At 43.2% G+C, this 21,640-nt stretch overlaps 1 protein-coding gene across 1 annotated transcript in view; it reads left to right on the top strand.

The window, feature by feature from the left end:
- WNT8B (Wnt family member 8B) overlaps nucleotides 1-21,640 on the top strand; it is a 659,832-nt gene that overhangs the window by 495,030 nt on the left and 143,162 nt on the right. The window contains exon 3 of the mRNA XM_069610494.1: nucleotides 3,071-3,209. Within this exon, the coding sequence (XP_069466595.1) occupies nucleotides 3,071-3,209 (139 nt within the window). The remainder of the gene's footprint in view (nucleotides 1-3,070; nucleotides 3,210-21,640) is intronic.

The following is a 21,640-nucleotide window of genomic DNA, read 5'->3' as shown; positions in this document are numbered from 1 at the left end:
TTATCAAATTTCCGTCTTCTTTGAAAAGACGATGTACCCTCTCTGACTCGAGGGTTCGCTATACTGGAGTCCTTTCTAACCGTGAATGGTTAATTTGCTGGCAAAATTCCAATTTTTCAGAACTTGATGCCTTATCTCCTCTCTCTTCTGACTTATGTGTCTGAATTAGGGGAAGGACGATTTCTATCTCCAATGCGTCTTGCTCAAAGACTCGTAGTACCTTCCCATCCGGACCCTCACTAAATGGGATATCTTCTTTACTTTAGTAGCTTTGTGAGAAGCTTTAAAGACATTCCAGTCAGTGACAAAACATGCGTGGGTCGCTCAAAACAGTCCCATCTCCATCCTCTCGCCAACTGGACGCGTTGATCCTTCGAAGAGGAAGAGTCTTTCCTTTAGACCAGGCACACCGTAGACTCCAATAGGAAAAGAGACAGCAAGAGGACAGGCTGAAACAGGTCCCAAGGACTTGAACAGGTACCTGGCGCCGCCTGGAATCAGGACAATCAGGATGGAGATGGGACTGTTTTGAGCGACCCACGCATGTTTTGTCACTGACTGGAATGTCTTTAAAGCTTCTCACAAAGCTACTAAAGTAAAGAAGATATCCCATTTAGTGAGGGTCCGGATGGGAAGGTACTACGAGTCTTTGAGCAAGACGCATTGGAGATAGAAATCGTCCTTCCCCTAATTCAGACACATAAGTCAGAAGAGAGAGGAGATAAGGCATCAAGTTCTGAAAAATTGGAATTTTGCCAGCAAATTAACCATTCACGGTTAGAAAGGACTCCAGTATAGCGAACCCTCGAGTCAGAGAGGGTACATCGTCTTTGCACCTTGAACAGAATCGACACAAGACACTACTTGCCCCTGAAGAATGTCCTACATTGTTGTGTGAATGGGACAGAAACTTGTACAAGTTGGGAATCTGATCAATCAAAATGTGCAATAATCAGAATGACATCATGAGTCAAGGAAACTTAGTGTGACTAAACCACATGGGTTTGACTAGACACTGAATTGAATCTTAAACTTGATTTAAGCTGTCTTCACTTGTGTGGGTTTCAGACCAGATTATTTTATGTGATGCGATATGATCATTTTTAATGATGTTTTTTAATGAACTTTGGTTCAACTAATAAAAATTGTATTTTTTTGAGGATCATAGTAATTTCTGACTATTAGACAGGATACCCATGTGTGGTTGGCACTTTTTGGTAACTTCTTTTTGTAGATAACAGACGACGACAGTGTAAACACATTCAGAGAAATGACCAGCATCTGCCAGTGTCATTGTTTAGGGTATTGCAGGAATTCAAACGCGAATCTTGGTGTGAAATGTGGCGCATTAACCATGAACAAAAATACAGTTTGCATGCACATTGGAATTAGCACTGGCACGAGTGCAACGCACGTGCATATGCATTTTTGCTGGTTTACGTAAACATGCGCAAATGCATTTTTAGCACGTGCCATTGTATCGCAAAATTCTTTATGTGCCAAAGCATTTCTAAATTCACTACTATGATTTTTCATACAAAAATCTCTCAGCATGATGTTGCAGAACTTTCACAACTAATTTGACCCTAACACAGTCACAATGTGTCAGGGACAGCGCTTTCAAGGACTTCACTTGTGTATAAGCGCTTTACAAATAAACAATTACAATTACGAAAAATGAACGCCTATGCTGAAAAATGCAAATCTGTGAAACACCTAGAAAATTAGCATTACTGCTGATTAGCACCTGATGGGGGGAGCCAGGCAATCAAGTGGCTAGGAAGGTGGACTGAAACCGGCAATCTCAACTCATGTTCCAAGGCGCCTGGTGGCCAGTACGCCCACCATCCCCTTTTTAAAAATAATCCCCCCTCCACCTACCTCATTTACTTGCCGCCACCGCAGCCACTCCTTCCTCGCGGCTCCCGCAGGCCACCATGGAACGAGAAGAGGGGCCCTGAACATAGCCCTGCCTTCCCTTTACATGGCGTCCATGTTTGAATAGTATTTTCCTTCCGTGAACGGACGGACGCCACTGTTCACGGAATGAACATACTTTTAATGGGACAGGTGCTAATGGCGTTAAGCACCCGTTCCAGGCGTTGGAACGGGTGCTTAACACCACAGTATGTAGCATTGACTTTGACTAGAAAACAAAGCGTTTTTTTGTATTGGATTGCACCTTTGTAAAACGCTTTTGTAAATCAGGCACTCACTGTTGTATGAGCAATACATGCTGAGCAGTCACACGAAGAATAACTGTCCACTAACGCTTAAACCCCCATGCAGCTAACAGACTGAAATACATATCCTAATACCTTAATGCTTATTATTTTAAACGTTTTCTTGTTATATGCTGTTCTGATAATTGGAAAGTAATTATTTTATTCCATTAAACATGCTTCTCTTCCCCATTAAATCGTGTGCCCTAATGCAAAAAACACTGGGGCCATATTAGAAAACCTTTCCACCACGACACGTGCAAGTTTATATGGTATTAGCAAGAGGGCAAACATTGCCCTAGCCTAGTGCAAAAAACATGCACTTTCAATACATGTTTGCACCAGGGCTAAATATGCCGTAGTGCTAAAACCATTCTGTATTAGCACTAGGGCAAACGTTGCGCTGGTGCAAAAATGCATTAAAACAATAGGATTCCGCCCAAGGGCAATCTTTGCCCGAGTGCTAATACAGTGTACTTTGCACTTGTGCAAAGTTTTTGTAATCTTGCCCCTGGTATGCTAATTTCTTTGAGCAATCTGCACTTTCAGAAGGCACTCGATGATGGAGGCCCCATGCAGAATATGTTGAAGGGCTGCATGCAGCTCCTTCTACCGATATATGCATAAGTCTTTGGTCACTGCAGCAGCATCGACCAGAGCTGCAGAGGCGGCATATGTGTCCGATAGGCCTTTGATAGTTGAAGTTAACAGCAACGTTTTAAAGTAATGCTGCATATGGTGAGAACACAAGTCGAATAATTGCATGTATCCACTGGCTAGAAGAAGATGTGGTGTTTTGTTAATCCACAGGATGATGTGACATTGCAGTGTTTGCCCTTGTTTTGCAGGCTTACCTGATCTACTCCAGCAGTGTGGCAGCTGGGGCACAGAGCGGCATTGAGGAGTGTAAGCACCAGTTTGCTTGGGACCGTTGGAACTGCCCAGAGAGGGCGTTGCAGCTCTCCAGTCACAGTGGTCTTCGAAGCGGTAAGTATACCTTTAACTACGCCAATTACCAAAGAGCTTATCTGGACATTTCTCGGGAAAAATCTTTTTCGCATTCAAGTTCTCCCTGTGCTGATGTTGGCCTCACTCTCTAAAATCCAATTCTATAAACTCGCATGTCAGGCAGGATTACATTTCAGTTGTGAATACTGCTTACTATGCATGCATGCAAGCTCATTTGGAAGTTCTGGTAGCGTAAATGGAGGCACTAAAGAAGGCGTAACACGCGCCTGTCTTAATGCCTTCATTCAAGCTACAGTGAATTGTCACTGTTTTTGTAGGCGGAGGGCGGGGGTTTAATGGTAGTTATTTTTTTGCCTCCCGTTTGCCATTTGCCTTCAAAAACAACTTGGTTTCATGTCAGCATGAGATTTTCATGCTGCCATGAAACCAATGAGTTCCTATGGGAACGCCTACTTTTTTCATAATAGTCCAGTGGAAACCAAGATAACCACCTCACCTCTTATAGCCTCAGTCCCATTGAGATATAAAAAGCCCAAAGACTCACAGGAAGGACGTGGCATCAGCCAAACTCAATTGAGCCCTCCTCTTGACCACAGATGGAGCCCATTACTGAGAGAGCCAGCCTAGGGGAGGGGTTTAGAAACTATGAAAAGACCCACAGTGCACCTATCTTGGTGAAGAGCTGGAGAGCAGATCAGATCCTGTTTGAAAGAAGGAGAAAATGGAGTGCAGGAATGAGGAGACTAGAGTAGCACATTGTGGAGGGGAGTTGCTGAGGGATTTTAAGGAGAAGATTGGTGGAGAGTTGTTGGAGAAAGTTAAAGGAGAATTGTTGGAGCAGGTTGTTAATGTTAAGGAGAATGCTGGAGAGTTGTTGGAGAGAGTTGGTAAAGTTAAGAAGGAAGGTGGAAGGTTTTTAGAGGAGTTGGGTGAGTTTAAAGGGAGCACAGAGTGTTGTTGAAGGTTGGACATATTGGGAAGGTGATGGGAAGGCTGTTGAGGAGGCTGTTCAGATGCAAGGGGAAGGTGGTGAAGTTAAGGAGGAGGTAGAGGGACATCAGTAGGTAGTGGAGCAATAGCTGGTAGAAGGTGGTGAAGTGAAGCAAAGATATAGGGCTAAGAAGGAGGTGGTTAAACAAGATCAGGATGTGGAAGTAGGTGAAATCAAAGAAGGTGGCAGAGTTTAGAAGGTGATTGTTAGAGCGTTTAAGGAGATTCAAGACCTCCCCAAAGAATGCCTCACTTTGTAACTTTTACTGGAAAGGGCTCAGGTGGTGGGTCATGGAAAAACAGAGAAGTGGATTACTTCATTGAAGAGACTATTTGGATGAAACATTTTTGTTGAAAAACACATTTGATACTTTTGGTTGCACACTGTTCTTTTACTTTGTTGAAGGTAAGGCCCCACTGTGTAATTTATGACTAATACATCATGTACAAAGTGAACCCTGGCTTTTCTGTATTCCTTCTGGTCTTCGCTACTTCCTTTTCTCCCCCCCCTTCCATTACCTTTCATTGCCTGTGCTTTAGTCTTCCCTTCAGTACCCCTGCTTCCCTTCCTGTCCCTTCTCTTTTCTCTTTTCTTCTCTTGCATTCGCTTCCCTTCCCATTTGTTTCATGCTCAACCATTTTGGGCTGGGGTATGTGTAGCAGAATACAAGCTGTGAGGGCAGAATAGCCTGAGCTTTTAGATTTTAAGTAAGACAAAGATGTAGGTAGATCTGTATGTGAAATGAGGTCTGCTAATGAGACCCCCCATTCATAATGCTCCATGCTGAAAGCATAATGTAACATGTAACTCTTCTAGGCCTCTCTACTGTAGTTTGGCAACTTGGCATTACAAAGTGACATGTGCATTCCTGCCAAAAGACTGATGAAGCCCAAATCTCTAGCAGCCGTGGACCGCCTTTGCCCAGGCTAAGTATTTGTAATCTTGCTTTTTTGTCCAAAATTCTTAAACAGGCCTTTATTCACAAGTCCCAACTTACCTTGATCCTTATTCTCTTCACTCCAACAAAACGGATCTCTTTAGCGTGACTAACTCACTCTTTGCTGACAATTCTTTTAAGCTCTCTTCTATTCATAGTCTGTTTGATTTTTTCACTGCATTTGATACTGTTGATCTCTCTAATTTTCATCACTGGGTGTGTCTGGTTATGTCTGGCAATGGTTCTATTCGTATCTATCTGATCAATCTGTTTCTATCTGCTGGGCTGGTAAACAATCCTCCACATTACCTTTACTTCATAGTGTTCCTCAGAGATTGTTTCTGGGTCCCCTTCTCTTTTACCTGTATACTTCTCATCTTTCATCTATTGTTTCGTCCTTAAGACTTTCCTCCTATTTCTCTGCTGCTGATTCCTAGATCTTGTCTCCTTTTATTCCTTGTCTGACTCCTTCCATGCTATGGTCACTGGCTGTCTCCTAGCAAACTAATCCTGCATGCAGGCTCATTTCCATCATCTCAATGCTTCAAAAATGAAGATTCTCTTTTTCCCTACCTCTACTGTTCCTTCCCCTCTTTCTCTCCTTCTATTTCTTTTTCTCCCTCTAATCTCCTTATATCGACCTCTGCATATAGCCTAGGTGTCATTTTTGATTCCTCTCTTTCTTTCTACCAAACGTATTCAATAACGCCTGTTCATGCCGACATCAACTATATAATAGTGGCAAAGTGGTGACAAGTGGTGGCAATCTGCAGATTTGTAGGATTCTAGCTGTGATTGTGCATTCACCTTTTGGCAACCTCAGCGTTCGGCGTTTGTGATGTTGGGAGGCTATGCCTACTTTCCATCTGGGAGGTTTATGAAGCGTGGACGCGCAAGAAGCACACAAAGAGGCGGTGTCGTGACAAAACAGGTAGGACACTCCTAACATTTCGAACGCATTGTAACGTGTGGACCCATTATTCTGCCTGCTGTCTCTTGCTTTTCGCCATGTTTTGCTTCTACACGTCTTCTGACTATCCTTTTGTGGTGCTGTAGCATTACATGTTCACGGATAACAGTGGCTACGTTGGCGACTTCCTGAGAAGTATTAAGCAGGCTGTTATGGATAATGAACTCAAACTAGCACCTACTACTAAAGAGCTGGGAACAATCTCTGATGCGTCCTCCAAAAGTAAAATTACAGATTATTTTTCCGTTGCTGCTGCGGAACCTCACTCATCGGCCCACTACTAAAATCACAGAGAAACAACTAATTTCTGGATTTTTGTCAGAGTCCACTAGGTGAGGCTCACAAGGACGGGGATCTCCAGATTATAGAGCCAGCGGCCATGGTGATAAACAGACCCAACTGCAGAAAACTGCCTGGCAAGTCTATCCAAAATTTGAATGCGTCAACTGACGAGTCCAGATTTGCTATATCAAACTGATGGTGTGACTTCAAGTATACTTACCTCGGCTCCTATCTCTATACCACCTCCAAAAACCCATATGCATGCCCCGGACTTCACACCTAAGGCACTGGTGAATCCATATAGTAGCACATACAACTAGATGCACAAATACAAGCTTATATTGTGAAAAGTACATGAGCATATGTAACAGCAAAAACTGTTGGCTAAAGACTACATGTGTGGAAATGGAAAGAGGACTACAGATGGAACTGAAGTCCTTAGTAATGAAAGAATACGTGTGTACCAAGATCCTTCTGTTACTAAAGCTGACAAGGAAGGAACTAATAACACCAACCCTGAAGTGTACACCAGTGTGGCCAATAACAAAGTGAATACTTGTGTAAGAAGTGCAGTTGGTCCTGGCGAGGCAATTGAAATTGAAGCTTCACACATTGAATTTAGCGATACTTCTTTTTCTATACATGATTAAATGATTGCACATAGAATATCAAGGGAAAAGTGAAAAGGAAGCCAAGGAAACCAAAGAAACAAAAGCAGAAAACAGGAAATTGAAATGCTTGAATTTGATTATCAAAGCATCTACTTTCCATTCCTTGGAAACAAATTACCAGGGGCTTTTTACCCTCTCTAAAAAAAAAAAGAAATCTAAAAACAAAAAGTGCATCAAGACATCCACCAAGTGTCTCCAAAATGACCTTGACAACTGGGTTAAAAAGAAAGAGACCTAAACTAGCTGCTGTTCCACATGCGGCCAAAAGCAACGAATCATTAGCTCTGCCAAACACAGACAAGTGTTTAAACTCTGATGAATTGAGCCTCACACAGGTTATTTCTGTTTCGAGCCTGGACAAAATTGACGGTGTGGAGTAAGACCTGATAAGGAAGAAAGCAACAAAACCAAAGGAGCCAGGATGAGTTTATCAGCCTTGTTCAGCACAATTAATAAAACCAAGATGGACAGACCTCATCAAAACCGTCTCTTCAGAATATTACGACTAACATATTTGCAATAAGAGAACCTTTTCCTACTGAGGACAGTAGGGCATTAAATCATTGACATATATTGTGCTTATTCTATACCATCCCACATCTGCGTGTCATTGCATCTAGTGACATTGGCCCCCATTCCGAGATTGGTGGTAGTCATGGCGCTATTTGCGCCATGACTACCATCAATAACGGGTCTGGCACCGGTGTAGTTCAATGGGAGACTTACCGGTGTAGTCCGACCTTTGCGGGACCGGTAAGTCCCGATTGAAAATGCCATTCCCATTTGAGCCCCCATAGGGCTCAATGGAAATGGGCAGGGCGCAAATAACGGGCTCGCAAATGGCAAGCCCGTTATTTGCACCTTGGTCCCCTAACGGGACCCGTAAGGTACGTTTGGGCTGACCAAACATACCTTATGGGTCCTGTTAGGGGACCTCGGAATCGGGCGGTAGGGGATTACCGGCACCGGTATCCTTACCGGAGCCCGGTATCCCCTACCGCCCGACTCGGAATGAGGCCCATGGACTACATTGAATTTTCACAAGAACTTGGAAACCCGGTTACATGTGTTGCATGCAAATCAAACTATGTAACACGGTTAATATTCACTTATTATACCAATTTTTTGAAGATGGGTTATGAAGTGATGGAAATCAAAGAAGTGAAAGATAGGTGTTTGCTGGGTAATCTTGATACTGATGCTACATATAATGGGCAAAGTACATGAACACATACTTTTAAAGGTCACTAGTAATGCGGGCAACAGATTTGTAGAAACAATACATGGTAATAAATATATGCATAAGGAAGTGAATCCCCAAATTGGATGGTCATAGCTACCAGGTGTCCCTCAGGTATATCTGTTTTAGCACCCCATGATATTTGACCGTATCCTTGTTTAACACAAGAGGGCAAAATCATTTCCTAAGTGATTTTGAGGGTCTCAAGGAACTTACTAAATTTGACATCTTTATAGTGCAGGGGAGCTGGGGATGGATTTACTAGTATAAATAATGATGATTGCAAGCGCTGCGTGAGGCGTACCATTGGTGCAACATTAATTGGTGCTCGCTCTCACTTCAGGATTGCTGAGGTTAAACTGCCCAAGCGCAATCGAAATATGATTGTGGCTGAGATACGTAAAAGCAGAGAGGAGGATGAGATACGTAAAAGCAGAGAGGAGGATGAGATACGTAAAAGCAGAGAGGAGGATGATATTGCTCTCTTGTTGTGTAATATTTATGATCCACCAGCATGTAAATGAATGTCAGATATACACATATCTAGTGTTAAGGATTAAATCATAATCACAGGGGACTTTAATGCCTGGTGCATGGGAGATGGTGAAGGGGTTGCTTTTGGTGAATTTGAAAGACTTGATTTGCCGAGTGTCATCTTGAAACAGAATAAGGGCAATGCACAGGAAGGGAAATGGATTGAAATGATGGAATGTTGAGCATTGAACATGCTCAATGGGAGAGTAAGAGGTGATATACACGGTAACTTCATTTGGTCTGAAGACAGACAATTTCTTTATGAAAGGTATTGACTTTCACAAAATAGTATCATTAGAGGCCGTTAAAGGTGAAGAGTGATCATTCTAAATGCATACTTACATTAAAGGCCAGTGCAATCCTCACTAAACAGCCTAAGAGAATAACTGCTAACTCAAGGTGCAACAGAATTGCTTGGACTACCCGCACTTTGCCTAACATGAATACATTTTTTAAAAGATTGAATCGAGCACTGTTCATTTTAACTAGGGGATCGACACTAGAACCACTGCTTTAAGGGGAACTGTCATGGTCATGCAGTAATGAGGATGAGAATAGTAGTAAGAACTATGACTGAAGGATTGCCTATGAGAAACGATTATTAAAACGATATATGCGGAGCATTGTAAAATATAACAGCTTGCATAAAGCAGAAGGTGCATAACTAACAAATAGGGCCAAAATGCGATATCACAATTGGCTCAAGAGACACAGGATTTAAATTCGGAATTCCGAATGACAGTTTATGCTTGCAACCTTGTGCAGAAATGACACTAAAAGATTCAGAGAGATTTTTTGTAATCATAGACAACCAACCAGACTCACAGGCCCATGTTAATCCTATATGCGAAGTGCCGTGAAATACACTTATTAAAAGTTTGTTTGGAAGTATTCCCAGTTTGGGTAATGTGAGAAACCCGATGGAGTTCTCACTCCTAAACCCCTTGGATCATCTGCACAGGTGGCCAAGCAGAGGCCATTGCCTTTGGATGCTGACCCTGAGGGCGGAGAAGCGAGGGAGGATCACCAGGGTGGAGGGTCCATGAGGATTGGGAGTGCGATGACCTCAGGCAAGACATGGTATCCCCCTTTTCCTAGTAATGAACAACCTAACCCTTCCAGAAACTTTATGGGTTATTTTAAGTCAACTCCCCTCAACACCCTTGACAGTACTGAGACGAGGAAGAGGCAGCTGTGAGTGATGAACACTGTACACCGTCACCGCTCTAGCACTGAGACGAGGAAGAGGCAATGGAGAGTAATGAACACCAGACCACGCACCACTTTGGTACTGCATGAAGAAGATGCCTGGTCTGGTGAGGCTGATTGAGAGAACACACCTGCAACTTGTTACAGGGATGCAGGTGTATAAATGGTGGAGGAAAAAGCAACACGGATAGCAGCAGCAGGGAAGCCTGTGTGATCAGCAGGGAACCTTGTTGGAAGGCGAACCACTGGAGCAAACTACTGTGGGAAGGTCCATGGTACACAGCACGCCGCAACGCTGGGGACTGCAAGCAGAGGTGGTCTGAAACAGCCTAGCGTGGGAGCAGGAGCTCAGTGGAGTGGACTGGCAGTGGAAAAAGGGAGCCGGCTGGAAAGGCTACCCTTTCCCTTTCAATCAAAGTGCTCATTCCCCATTGCCGAGAAGTCAGCCCAAGGGTGTCTAAGGGGTAGATGTTGGACCACCGGCAGCAGAAGCTGCGGTTCGTATGCTCTGCATTGCAAGAACAGCTCCAAAGGGGCCAGTCAAATCTATGAAATAAGAAAACCAGTTTGTGAAGCGCAAGTGAATAAACATTTCCATTGTGCTTAAATACTTTGTATCTAGTAGCGGAGTGGTCGCGTGCATGATAGAGCACGTTTTCGAAGTCTCCGGTGCTAGACGTTCCCCATTGTTGAAAGTTAAAGCATAAGAAATACTTTGCATCAGAATGGTTAGCTATCTTAAAGCAGACCGGTTTGAAAGTCTCAGAGTATTGGGAAGTTATTTTAACCCCTTAACTGGTGAGGGTTTTCCCTCAGAGTGCTAAGCCCTTTTTTGGAGATTTCGTTATGTTGCATTCAATCCCTTTTAACATTTTTGTTACAAGAGATATCTTGACCAAATGTGGCCCCTTTTCTTCCCACATGTAGGCGTTCATAACGCTAGCATGGAATCCTAGTTTGCTGTAGGGGGCGGGGTGTGAGAGAAAATAACAAGAAAGCGAACACATTTGTGTTTTTTCAGAAAATGACAATAAAATGATGTACAAAGAAGCCTGTGGTTTTTTTCTCTTCAGTTTTGTGCGAGGTAGGCTATGTTTACCTTGTTATTTAATAGGACCTGCATGGAAGGAATGGAAGGGGAGGATAGGAAAGCTCAATGGGAACCCAGAAAGGCATACATTTCTCCAAAGTAGACACAATTCTAAGGTCATGAAGGAGTGATTTGCACAGGTCAGGCAACATCTATCCACCTAAAATGTCTATCATTTGGGAAATAATTGGAAAATTAAGTGAACAAAAAGTATGTGCTGGACATGTTTGGATTGGTAAGGTAATGGCTTCTCTCAAAATTGAGAAAAGCAATGCACAGCTACATTCCCTAGAATCATCTAGTTAGGAAATCACACATTTTTGGTAATGTTTCACAAAACAAGCAATACCATGAGCCAAAAACTGAGCCATAGTACATAGGATTTTTATGCAGACGGGCTAAATAGACGTACTTAGCATTTGAAAATAAGGAAAACGAATGTGATGACGAATGGCAAGCATACATATTTTGAAAGATCACAGGCAGACTTTTTCAAGGATAGGTGACTTGTACAGGTTACAAAAGCGCAGTGTGCCTAAAGCAGCGACTAAATGTTGGTCACATTTGGGAAATGAAAGGGCTGTGTAACAAAGTGCAGTAGGAAATGTGTGAAAACGTTCTGAAAACCAAAAGACAACAACAAATGACCATCCCACATTTCCAAAGGTGTCCCGACGAAAAACGGTACCTAATATCTGTTGGTGCCATGACCAGGACGCAAAGAGAATAGACTAAACCACTGATGCATCAGATGCCCTGGGGAATACTGGTTATGGCCGTCTGGACAACCCACAGATTTGGGCCTGTGGTGCCGCAGCCACCAAGGAAAACGGGGAACCCCATACATTTCTGAAAAGAAGACACATGGGGAAATCGAAAGAGGTCTGACTTTCGCCCTAGAAATAAATATCCACAAGTCCCGGCAAACTCCAAAAAGTGGAGAGAAAAACACAAGTTTCAGACATATGCCACCAGGAATCCACCGAAACACGCCAGCCAGCAACGACAGTGGTCCCTCACATGTGTGGGTGCGCTTACCTGGGCACAAAGGGAAAAGGCTAAACCATTGGTACACCAAAGGGCCTAGGAAGAGGAAACTCTTATGGTATTTGGTGTTGCGGACAACCCAACGATTTGGGCCTGCGGTGTTGTAGTCACCAAAGAAAATGGGAAACCCTATACATTTCTGGAAAGAAGACACCCGGGGGAATCCAAAGAGGTCTGATTTTCACCAATCGCCCTAAAATGTGTTACCCACAAAGTCAGGCAAACTCCAAAAAGTGGAGAAAAAAACACAATTTGCCGGCAGAAAACCACCGAAACACGGCAGCAACAACACATGTCCTACCTTCCCATGTTCCTGATGAAAGCCGTAGATCAAGTTTGTCAGTGCGCTTACCTGGGCATAAAGGGAAAAGGCTAAACCACTGGTTTGACTTTTACCAATCGCCATAGAATTTATTTATTTATTACCCTCAAGGCCTGACAAACTCAAAAAAGTGGAGAAAAAAACAACATTTTCAGACATGTAAAGTTTCACAAGAATAAAGAAGCAGAGACTGGGTCTTTTACGAATGTTAACTTGTTCACAATATATAATAGCAACACCCACTCCCTTGGCAGTAGCATGGTCCTCATGCACTTTTATCATCCTTGAGGTGTAGCCAGTGCCTCAGCATTGGAGGCAGCCGAGCGTAACCGAGATGTAATAATAGCGAGGAGATCAAGATTTTCAAGAAGCAATGTAATAGGCCAACTCCGTGAATGACCAGAAAAAGCATTAACAGTAGATGTAATTTTGTGTTGCTTAGACAAAGCTCCACAAGGTCCAGAAGCAAGTGCACCACAACAGCCACATCTAAAGTAGCATGTGCCATTCCCCCACCAGCAACAGCGAGGAGACTATTCAACAAATCCAAAGATGCGCATAAAGGGTTACAAGTTGGCAGACCAGGACCTACTGGAGTGACGCAGGTGGATAATTAGGCCTATTTGGGTTTACTGTTCAGTATTAACAGTAAAATCCATGTTCTCATTACGAGTACATTTTCCAGAGCCATGTCCCTGATGTTATGCGTTAGGGACTTTGTCAATAGGACTTCTGGATACAGCATGAAGGGCATGTTACTTGTTTATACACAAAGTGTGGCCCCGGCTATATTGTTTGCCCTGGAGGCTGACTATGATGTGGACTTGCTTGGCTCAATAAACGTGAGGGGAAAATATGGAGATTATGTTTTGTATTTACCGCAATGTGTCCCGAGTAAGGCCATTAGGCTAGTAGATGGCCTTACTTCCGCCTGCCAGCGGATGAACGTCTTCTGCATAACTGCATAAGATGCCTGGTGTGTACTCAGCTTTCTTTGATCCTCGCTGCAATTAACTTAGGGTACAAAATAGAAGAAAAATTGCCATAAACAATCCTAAATTATGGAAAGAAAATGAAATGTCCTTAATTATGTGGATTCATTAATTTTATTGGTAGGAAATGGTATGCTGTGGAGAGCTTTATTATTAATAGTGCACCCATGCAGTGTTCTGTAAATGGGTTTTATTGGCATTACATATGTGTAATGTACAGGGAAATGTAACATTTGTGCTTGTGTTTTACAGTGTGAAAAGGTGAAATGTAAACTGTACCGCACTATAATAACCAAAACATTGGTACAATATCCGTACGGCTCGTCCTTTCCTCTCTTCTTTGCCACTAAGCTGCTTAATTGTATACCCTTGTATTCTTCCGTCATGACTATTGCTCTGCCCTGCTTATTGGGCAGAGCTTGCTCCCTTATGCGCTCTTGAGTGTGCACCCTTTTCCATCTTTGACCACATACTTCTCTTTCCCCTTCAGTCCATTCCTTCTCCTGGCTTTCCTTTGCATCTTGGATATTCTTCCACTTCTTGTGTATTGTTTTAAAAATGTCAAACATCACCTCACCCCTCCATATTTTTCTTCTTTAATTGCCTTGTCCCTCCCCATACTTTTTTCTCCAAAGCTGATTATCTTCTTGCAAAGCCTAAACCCACCTGTACACAATCCCGTTTTGACTTCATCTTACTCTAGCAATTAAACATTGGAATTCTTTATCTCTCTTTATGGATCTTCCTCTACTATCTCACTGATCCACTGACATCTCAAAAAACATTGAGGGCCAGATTCACAGGAGCGTTTTATAATGGCTCGCGAATTGCATCATGTTTTACACATTAGTTTTGTGATGATTTACATCATATCCTTCATGCAAGAGCCTAACCTAAACTCCAAATGTGGTCTAAATGCCCACCTGGGGATGTGGCAAGTTTTGCGGGAGAAAATAGTGCTGTACCCAATGCAGAGAAAGTTGGGTCTCCGTGCTTTAGTGAAATAGAAACTACTATCCTTGAGCACCTGACAGGCTTAATATTGGACAGCAATATCGTCGTAGGTCCACCTCTGGGTGAAAGTGTGTATCAGTGCTCATTACCCCTGTATGTATAATAAACATTAGGTACTATCAATATCTTCCCTATACAGTTTCATCACTAAACCAACAAGTGTTTACATTTTCAATATAGTGGGCCTCATTACGAGTTTGGAGGGAGCCATGGCTGCCTCCAAACTCGGGTCCGGGTCCGGGTTCCTTGAATGAGGAATTATCGGGTCATTCCAACCTTGGAGGACCCGGTAATTCCTCATTCAAAAAACCCATCCCCATTCCCATTGAGCCCTCATAGGGCTCAATGGGAATGGGGAGGGAGCTAATAACGGGCCCTTTATTAACGGGCCCGTTATTAGCTCCCTGGTCCCCTTGCGGGACCCGCAAAGGACGTCTGGTCTGACCAGACGTTCAGAGCGGGTCCCGCAAGGGAACCTCATAATAGGGCGGAATGGGTTTACCGGCACCGGCACCATTACCGGCGTCGTTAAACCCATTCCGCCCTCCTCGTAATGAGGCCCAGTGTCTTTCATACTAAAATATAGAAACTCATTAAAAATCCTCTTGCTCTCTTGTTTAGCATTTATATATATATTTATTGTCTTTAGAGATAACATATGAGCATTATTAATAGTTAAACAAAATACAGTTCCTATTATTAGCAATAAAGTAGCTGAGTAGATACCCAGCATCCTACTCTTCTATTCACTTCTAAATGTAAAACTGCCTACAACCAATCAACAATGTTTGTGTAGCCATTGTGGTCCAGTAGAACCTAAAATCATCTCACAAATATGATGCAGTGGACTGATGATGCACTCGCGCTAATCTCAGTGTTTCACCAGCACAGGGAAAGTTGAAAGCCTAGCCTAACAGAAATACATCCTGGTGTCTCTTAATGGTTCTACCAGGGAAAATAAAAAAATATCTTGCCAAAATTGGTAAAGGAATATGCTTATTTGAGCGCCTAAAATATTGAAACAGTCAAAAAAATTTAAATTTGAAATATGTTTGCACATTTTTAGGCTCATACACTAGATTTACAGTCTCTGCCTAGTCATTAAATCTACTTGCTTTCTTGCCCAGACTAGTCAACATCTTGTGTGACCAGTGGTCTTCCTGGCTCTTTCCGCTCATGGGCCAAAGTGTTGCAGCTTTCTGTGTAATTTCAGAAGAGCAACTCAGCCTGCTAAAGCAGTGGTTTTATACAGGATTAGTCCTGGCTCTGTTAGCCAATCCAATCCTATGAAATGATGAAGTCATTAATGTAATCAGAAGAAACTGACCATCTTGTTTGTTTACATTTGAAATGAAGCCAACTTGTTATCAATTATGTACCTATAAAGTGCCATGTTTTGAACAAGGAAGACCGTTGCCAAATATTACAGGAAATAGATACTTATCCAAAACATTTTCTTAATGGAGGGGGAAGGTACAAAGGAAATAATTGCAGTGACGCAATTCTTACAACATAATGGCTTTGGAAAACCCTGAAGCTGAAAGAAGACCATCAAAATTAACCAAGGAAAGAGGAATTGAACAGGTGTACTAAGGAATAAAGCCCAAAATATTTGTACAAAAAAGTGTGCAAACATTTTTAAATCAAATACATTTAAAAAAAAAAAAAAACATTTTTGGCTATCAGTTTGTCTCAATTAAGCAGTCACCCTTGGGTGGTGTTTTATTTACATTCATTTGTACATCTGTCTTTGTTGTTGACATAAGTAGTTTCAGATGCGTACATTGTATACAAAAAATCCTATCATGATTTTCAGTCTAATTGCTATGTGTGCTTTTTAGTATACAATCATGTATTTTCAAAATACTTCTGGAGTTTAACAATTGGCAATTATTTTGCTTTCAATTGCTGCCCACAACATGATTATATTGCTATAATAATTCTGATAACATGGCAATGCACAGTATGGCAGAGCAGGGTGTGCGAAACCTCTAGGTGTCTCCCTAGCTCGTCCCCAGGGATCTGTCATCCAGGTGGCCAGGACAAGGCCATCGCTATTGGATCCAGTTCCTGGGGGTGGGCCAGTGAGGGAGGATCCCCTGGATGGGGGCTCCTCGGGGAATGGTAGTGAGACACCAACGGCCGAGATGCAACAAATTCCTTCAACAACTTTTCCCCATACTACCACGTAGGACATTCAAAACCACTACCCCTGCCCTCCTTTTCAGACACAAACACTTTTACACGACACACTAAAGAATGGACTAACACCAGAGCTGTTTACCTGACATGTCCCAAAACAAGGGTCAGGCAAAGTCAGGCAATTAATCAAATCACACAAACCTGACAGCCCTTTCCCTTCCCCACAGGGATAAAAGGTGGAGCCGGGGCCAGAGAGCACAGTATGAGCACGGCAGACAGCATGACGAGATGGGTAAACAGGCACAGCAGAGAAGGAGAAAGGGGCAGGAATATAGAGGGTGCCGAGGAGAGAAGTGACCTTGGCCTTTTCATCCCAAACCAGTGGAACCTTTGTGGAAGAGAGCCGAAGATCGCGAACAATAGCACAAGGGTCTTGCAGCAGATGTCAACGGTACTCAGAACAAGCCTATGACGATTAGCTGGAGAGAGGGAAGCTCCCACGGCTGTGGTACCGGCCTTGACTCCAGTAATGTAAAAAGCCAAGCAATTCAGCACAGCCGGTGAGTCGAGGTGATAATCGATAAGAACCGGTCAGTGTTGAGTGAGAATCGCAAGGTGGCAAGTTTGAATAAAGTTTAATGAACTGTAAAAGTACTGTAAAAGTGTTAAAGGGGAGACAGATGAAAAGGGAAGCCAGCACCACGTGGATGCTAACTCAATAGACTCTGGTTGATCCCCGTTAGAGAGAAACTACTGCTACCAGAAGGCTATAGGAGAACCATCAGAATAGGTTAAAGTGGTCATACTGAGGGTCAAGCAAAATGCCTGGTACAATCGCAAGACTTTGATCTATAAACTATGTGAAAGCAAAGGAAGTGAATCCTGCATTGAGAGAAAGCAAGGGAAGTGAATCCCGCATTGAGAGACAGCAAGGGAAGTGAATCCTGCATTGAGAGACAGCAAGGGAAGTAAATCCTGCATTGAGAGAAAGCAAGGGACGTGAATCATGCAACACTTGAACGTAAAGTGAATGTGAAGAAGAGGGATCCGAGCCCAACAGAGGGAGGTCCAGAGTTCAAGCCATCACCCAATCACTAACAGTCTAGAGGGGTCTGAGCCTGACAGGGAGATCCAGGGGTGAAGCCATCATCCAAGCACTAACAGTCAAGAGGGGCCCAAGCCCGGCAGAGCAAAATCAATGGGTGAAGCCATCACTCAAGCATTAAAAGTCAAGATGGGTCCAAGCCCGGCAGAGGGCGATCCGGGGGTGAAGCTCTCACCCAGTGTCCTTTTAGAAAAGAACTGATATGTGCAACTGTGTTAAACAATTGATAAGTGTCAGCGCCCAGAAGAGGGGGACCCGAGGGTGAAGCCATTACCCTATGTGAAACTGTGGTAAACTATTGAGAAGGGTCAGCGCCCAGAAGAGGTGGAAGCAGGGGTGAATCCATCAACCTAAGTAAAAGCACCGGGAAGGGGGGGACCCAGGGGTGAACCCATCACCCAGCGAACAGTAGAAGGAACTTTTGCTTTTGTTAGTTAAAGACATCAGGTGCTCAAGGGCAAGAAACTTTCGACAGTCCTGAAAACTGCCATTAAGAACTGTTGTCTCGTGTTGGAGAAGCCCGAGACTGTGCTGTGCTCCAAGATCCCACGTTACCCCGTGCACAAAACATGGGGAAGGGAGACCCAGGCTACCGCATCCTGACATATTATTTGAGAATACTTCTTTCTTTTCTTGAGAACCATCCCACACCCTTGTTTGTATTAGCTGTGAGGTTTGGCAATAGTTTTCTTAGTATAGGCCCTTTTTATTTGACACAACGCCCCTAGGACTGCCTTATTCTTCATTTAATGGTCGACACGTGCTCCCATCTTGCTCCCATCTTAGAATTAAGGGTAGACTAGGCATTTATTCAACCTGCCAACAGCATTCATTGTTCAATAAACACCCTCTCACAAGGGTGAGGATTTGTTAGGAAAGCAATTTATAAACAGTATGAGTCAAAAGGAAAGCATTTTGCTCAGTCCACCTCTATATTATACAATGCATTTTAAATGCACCAAGCTTTTGGGGCTTGCAAAGAACACAGTTTTAACCATATCATGCAATCTGAAGGGTTCAATAATGGTCTGTTTATTGTTCACTTGTGCTTGAAAAGAGAAAGGGCCTCATTACAAGTTTGGTGGTTTCTCGGCATTAAATCCCCAGAGATACCACCAAATGGATTTACCATTACCTGCACTTGGATTACAAGTGGCGGTATTAGACCCCATTTATATGGGGTTTTCAGTGGAATTACCATAGGCTGTAGGCAGTAGGCTGGCAGAATTACCTCCACTACACTGACAAAACCATAGTTGGGCGTTGAAGTAGTGCAGCGGTAATGTGGCGGTAACTGCATTACCACTGCTTTACTGCTGTTTTGAGCCGTACCGCCTAACTTGTATTGAGGCCCAAAATGTCAAAGCAAAGTTTTAATGGGCATTTGTGAAATTCATTTTCTTTCAAAGTCAATAGGAATGTCCCAGGCTGTAAGCCTTAGAGGCTTGACTAGGAGTTCAAGCACTAGGTATACAATGCCATTTATAACACTCCCTAATGAATAGCGAAACACTTGAAGGAAAGGTACACATATTTTGAGCCTGTAAAAATGGAGAAAAGAGAGAGAAAAGAAAGAAACAAAAAAAAACGACTACTTAGATGTATAAAGTCATGGTGACTTTTCCAACATCTGCTGAGGAAAGCATGCATCAGTGTCTCTTCAGGCCATCTTGCAGGAGTGCCTGTGTAGAAGCTAAGCAGGGGTGTCTCTGTAGAAACTATGCAGGAGTGTCTATCTTCATTGTTATATTTGCAAAGGAAGTTAAGCAAATAGTACCCAGTGTTAAGATGTGGTGAGCTACCTGTCTTTCCCTGCAGCTTCTTGAAAGGTCTCAGTTGGGCTGGCTAGTGTTATTATAAAGTTCTTGAGGTGTGACAATCTCAGCCACAGCAGTAGAAAATGGAGATGACTGAGTTTGGCACCAGGTCATTGCGGTTTACACTACTTCAGCATGAAATAGTGATTGGAAAATGATTCGACAGCAGTTTACCACAGGGGCGACACAGATCAGACTGGCAAATCCCACAGGCACACCACAGCATGTAGCATTGAACTGGATGGTGTAGCATCCATTGGGTAGCAGATAAGACCTGTTCACAAGGTTATCATCACTTGATGCACTCATGGTGCAGACTGTAGAATTGGGGACAGTTAACAGGGTTGTGTTTTCGCGATGATTTGGCATTTAACTTGTCGGGTTAACTTGTCGGGTGCAACAACGTTGTTAATGGCATACTGGCTAATGACTGAAACCCCTTGTGTCACACAGGCATGTGTGTACGGCGCTTCATAGGAAGTCTTTATCCAGTGTTTCTCTAATTGATGTAGGGTGCCTCACGATTGTAGTGCTTTGCAAAGAATAGTGCGTTTTGTAGGTACTGGAATAAGCAAGACTCCATGGATGGTAAAATATGTTATATCTGTAGCCCAGACCAATGGTGCAAACAGTTGTTTACTCACTACACTCAAACTGTGTGTGTGGTGTCTTACAGGACCTGCATTCTTGCTTGTGTAGACAGATTCATCTCCCTGATTTGAATGGGAAATGTCAGTGAGCTCCAATCTGGAATACACCTTGAGAATGTGTCTCGGAAGGCAGTCACTTAAAAAAATATGTGCAGAGACCGGCTTGACAATTCTTATTATGGATAGATTGTGGTGTATTTAGTCTATCATATACACAATTACATCTATAGGCAGGTAGATGCCATCTTATAGAGCAGTGATGTTGTCATATATGGGATAGAAACCGCTCTTGATGTTCTAGATGCTGTGCAGCTGAGACAGCATCCTCCCAGGACTGTAAAGACTTTGGGCCTCATTACAAGTACGGTGGTGCTGAAAAAACCTGTGGTTGTGAGGCGGTAATTCCATTACCTTGACATTATACTGCACCGCCGTACTACAGGTTTTGCAGTGAGGTTGAGGATTTTCTTCCAGCAGAAAACTGGAGGAAAATCCAAACCTTACCTCAAAAAATTGGCAAAATCGGTGGAATTAATCCCAACGAAATCCCCATGAGTCCTTTGTATGGACTCCAAAAAATGGGGACTTACACCGCCTACAACCACTTGTAATCGTGTGGTAACTCCACAGGAGCAAGTGGCAGTAACAGTAATTGCATTTGGCAGTATTCTGGCAGATTTACTGCCGGAATACCACCAAACTCACTGCTGCGCTTATATGTAGGTTTCCCTAGTTGTGTAGCTATTTGTGTGATGGCAGTCCAATTGTAGACGAATACCATGAGGCTCATTTTCAATGGGCTGTAAGGTATGCTAAATGCGTAAAAGCCTTGTGTAAAGTCTTTTACGCATGTTGCCCCATTTTCCTGCATTCGTATGGAGTAGAGGAGTCGCTCCCTTCCGCTCTGCCATACAAATACTCCATCATTTGCGCCTGCATTTATTTTCATGCGAGAGCAAATGCTGTGGATCCCTGTAGAGCCTACATGGGGCTCCATTGTAAACGCTCCCTGCTATTCGTACATGGGAGGCAGTGTTTACTTCATTTGCACAGCGGAATGCAAAAGTGCAGGGCAAAAGGTAGCGTATGCGCTTATATGCTGCCCTTCTCTGCACTGTTGCTCTCACCGTGCGCCAAGTTACTCAAGGACTTGAAAAAGAGTCCCCATCTGTCAACTTGCCATGCTTAACCATTGACTGGCAAAGCTTCCCAAATGAGATTGCAAAGATTTTCCGATGTGTTGTGTGAAGCCCCAGCTCTGTAAGGACCTGCTCTGGATCTAAAGCGCTTTTTTTACTCCATGATGCTAACATACCTGAAGCATATGTGACTTCTACCATTAAGCATGGGTTCTTTTACTTTGTTTTCATCCCAGAACTTGCCTTCTTTGGCTTCCAAATCTGGGTAAAAGGAAATTTTGTTTTCTACGCGTTGTT

This window comes from Ambystoma mexicanum, chromosome 8 (genome assembly GCF_040938575.1).
Source record: "Ambystoma mexicanum isolate Mex_15411 chromosome 8, UKY_AmexF1_1, whole genome shotgun sequence".
In the NCBI taxonomy this organism is placed as follows: Eukaryota; Metazoa; Chordata; class Amphibia; order Caudata; family Ambystomatidae; genus Ambystoma; species Ambystoma mexicanum.
Note: the sequence above shows the minus strand (reverse complement) of the source record. Positions and strands in the feature narration are given on the sequence as shown.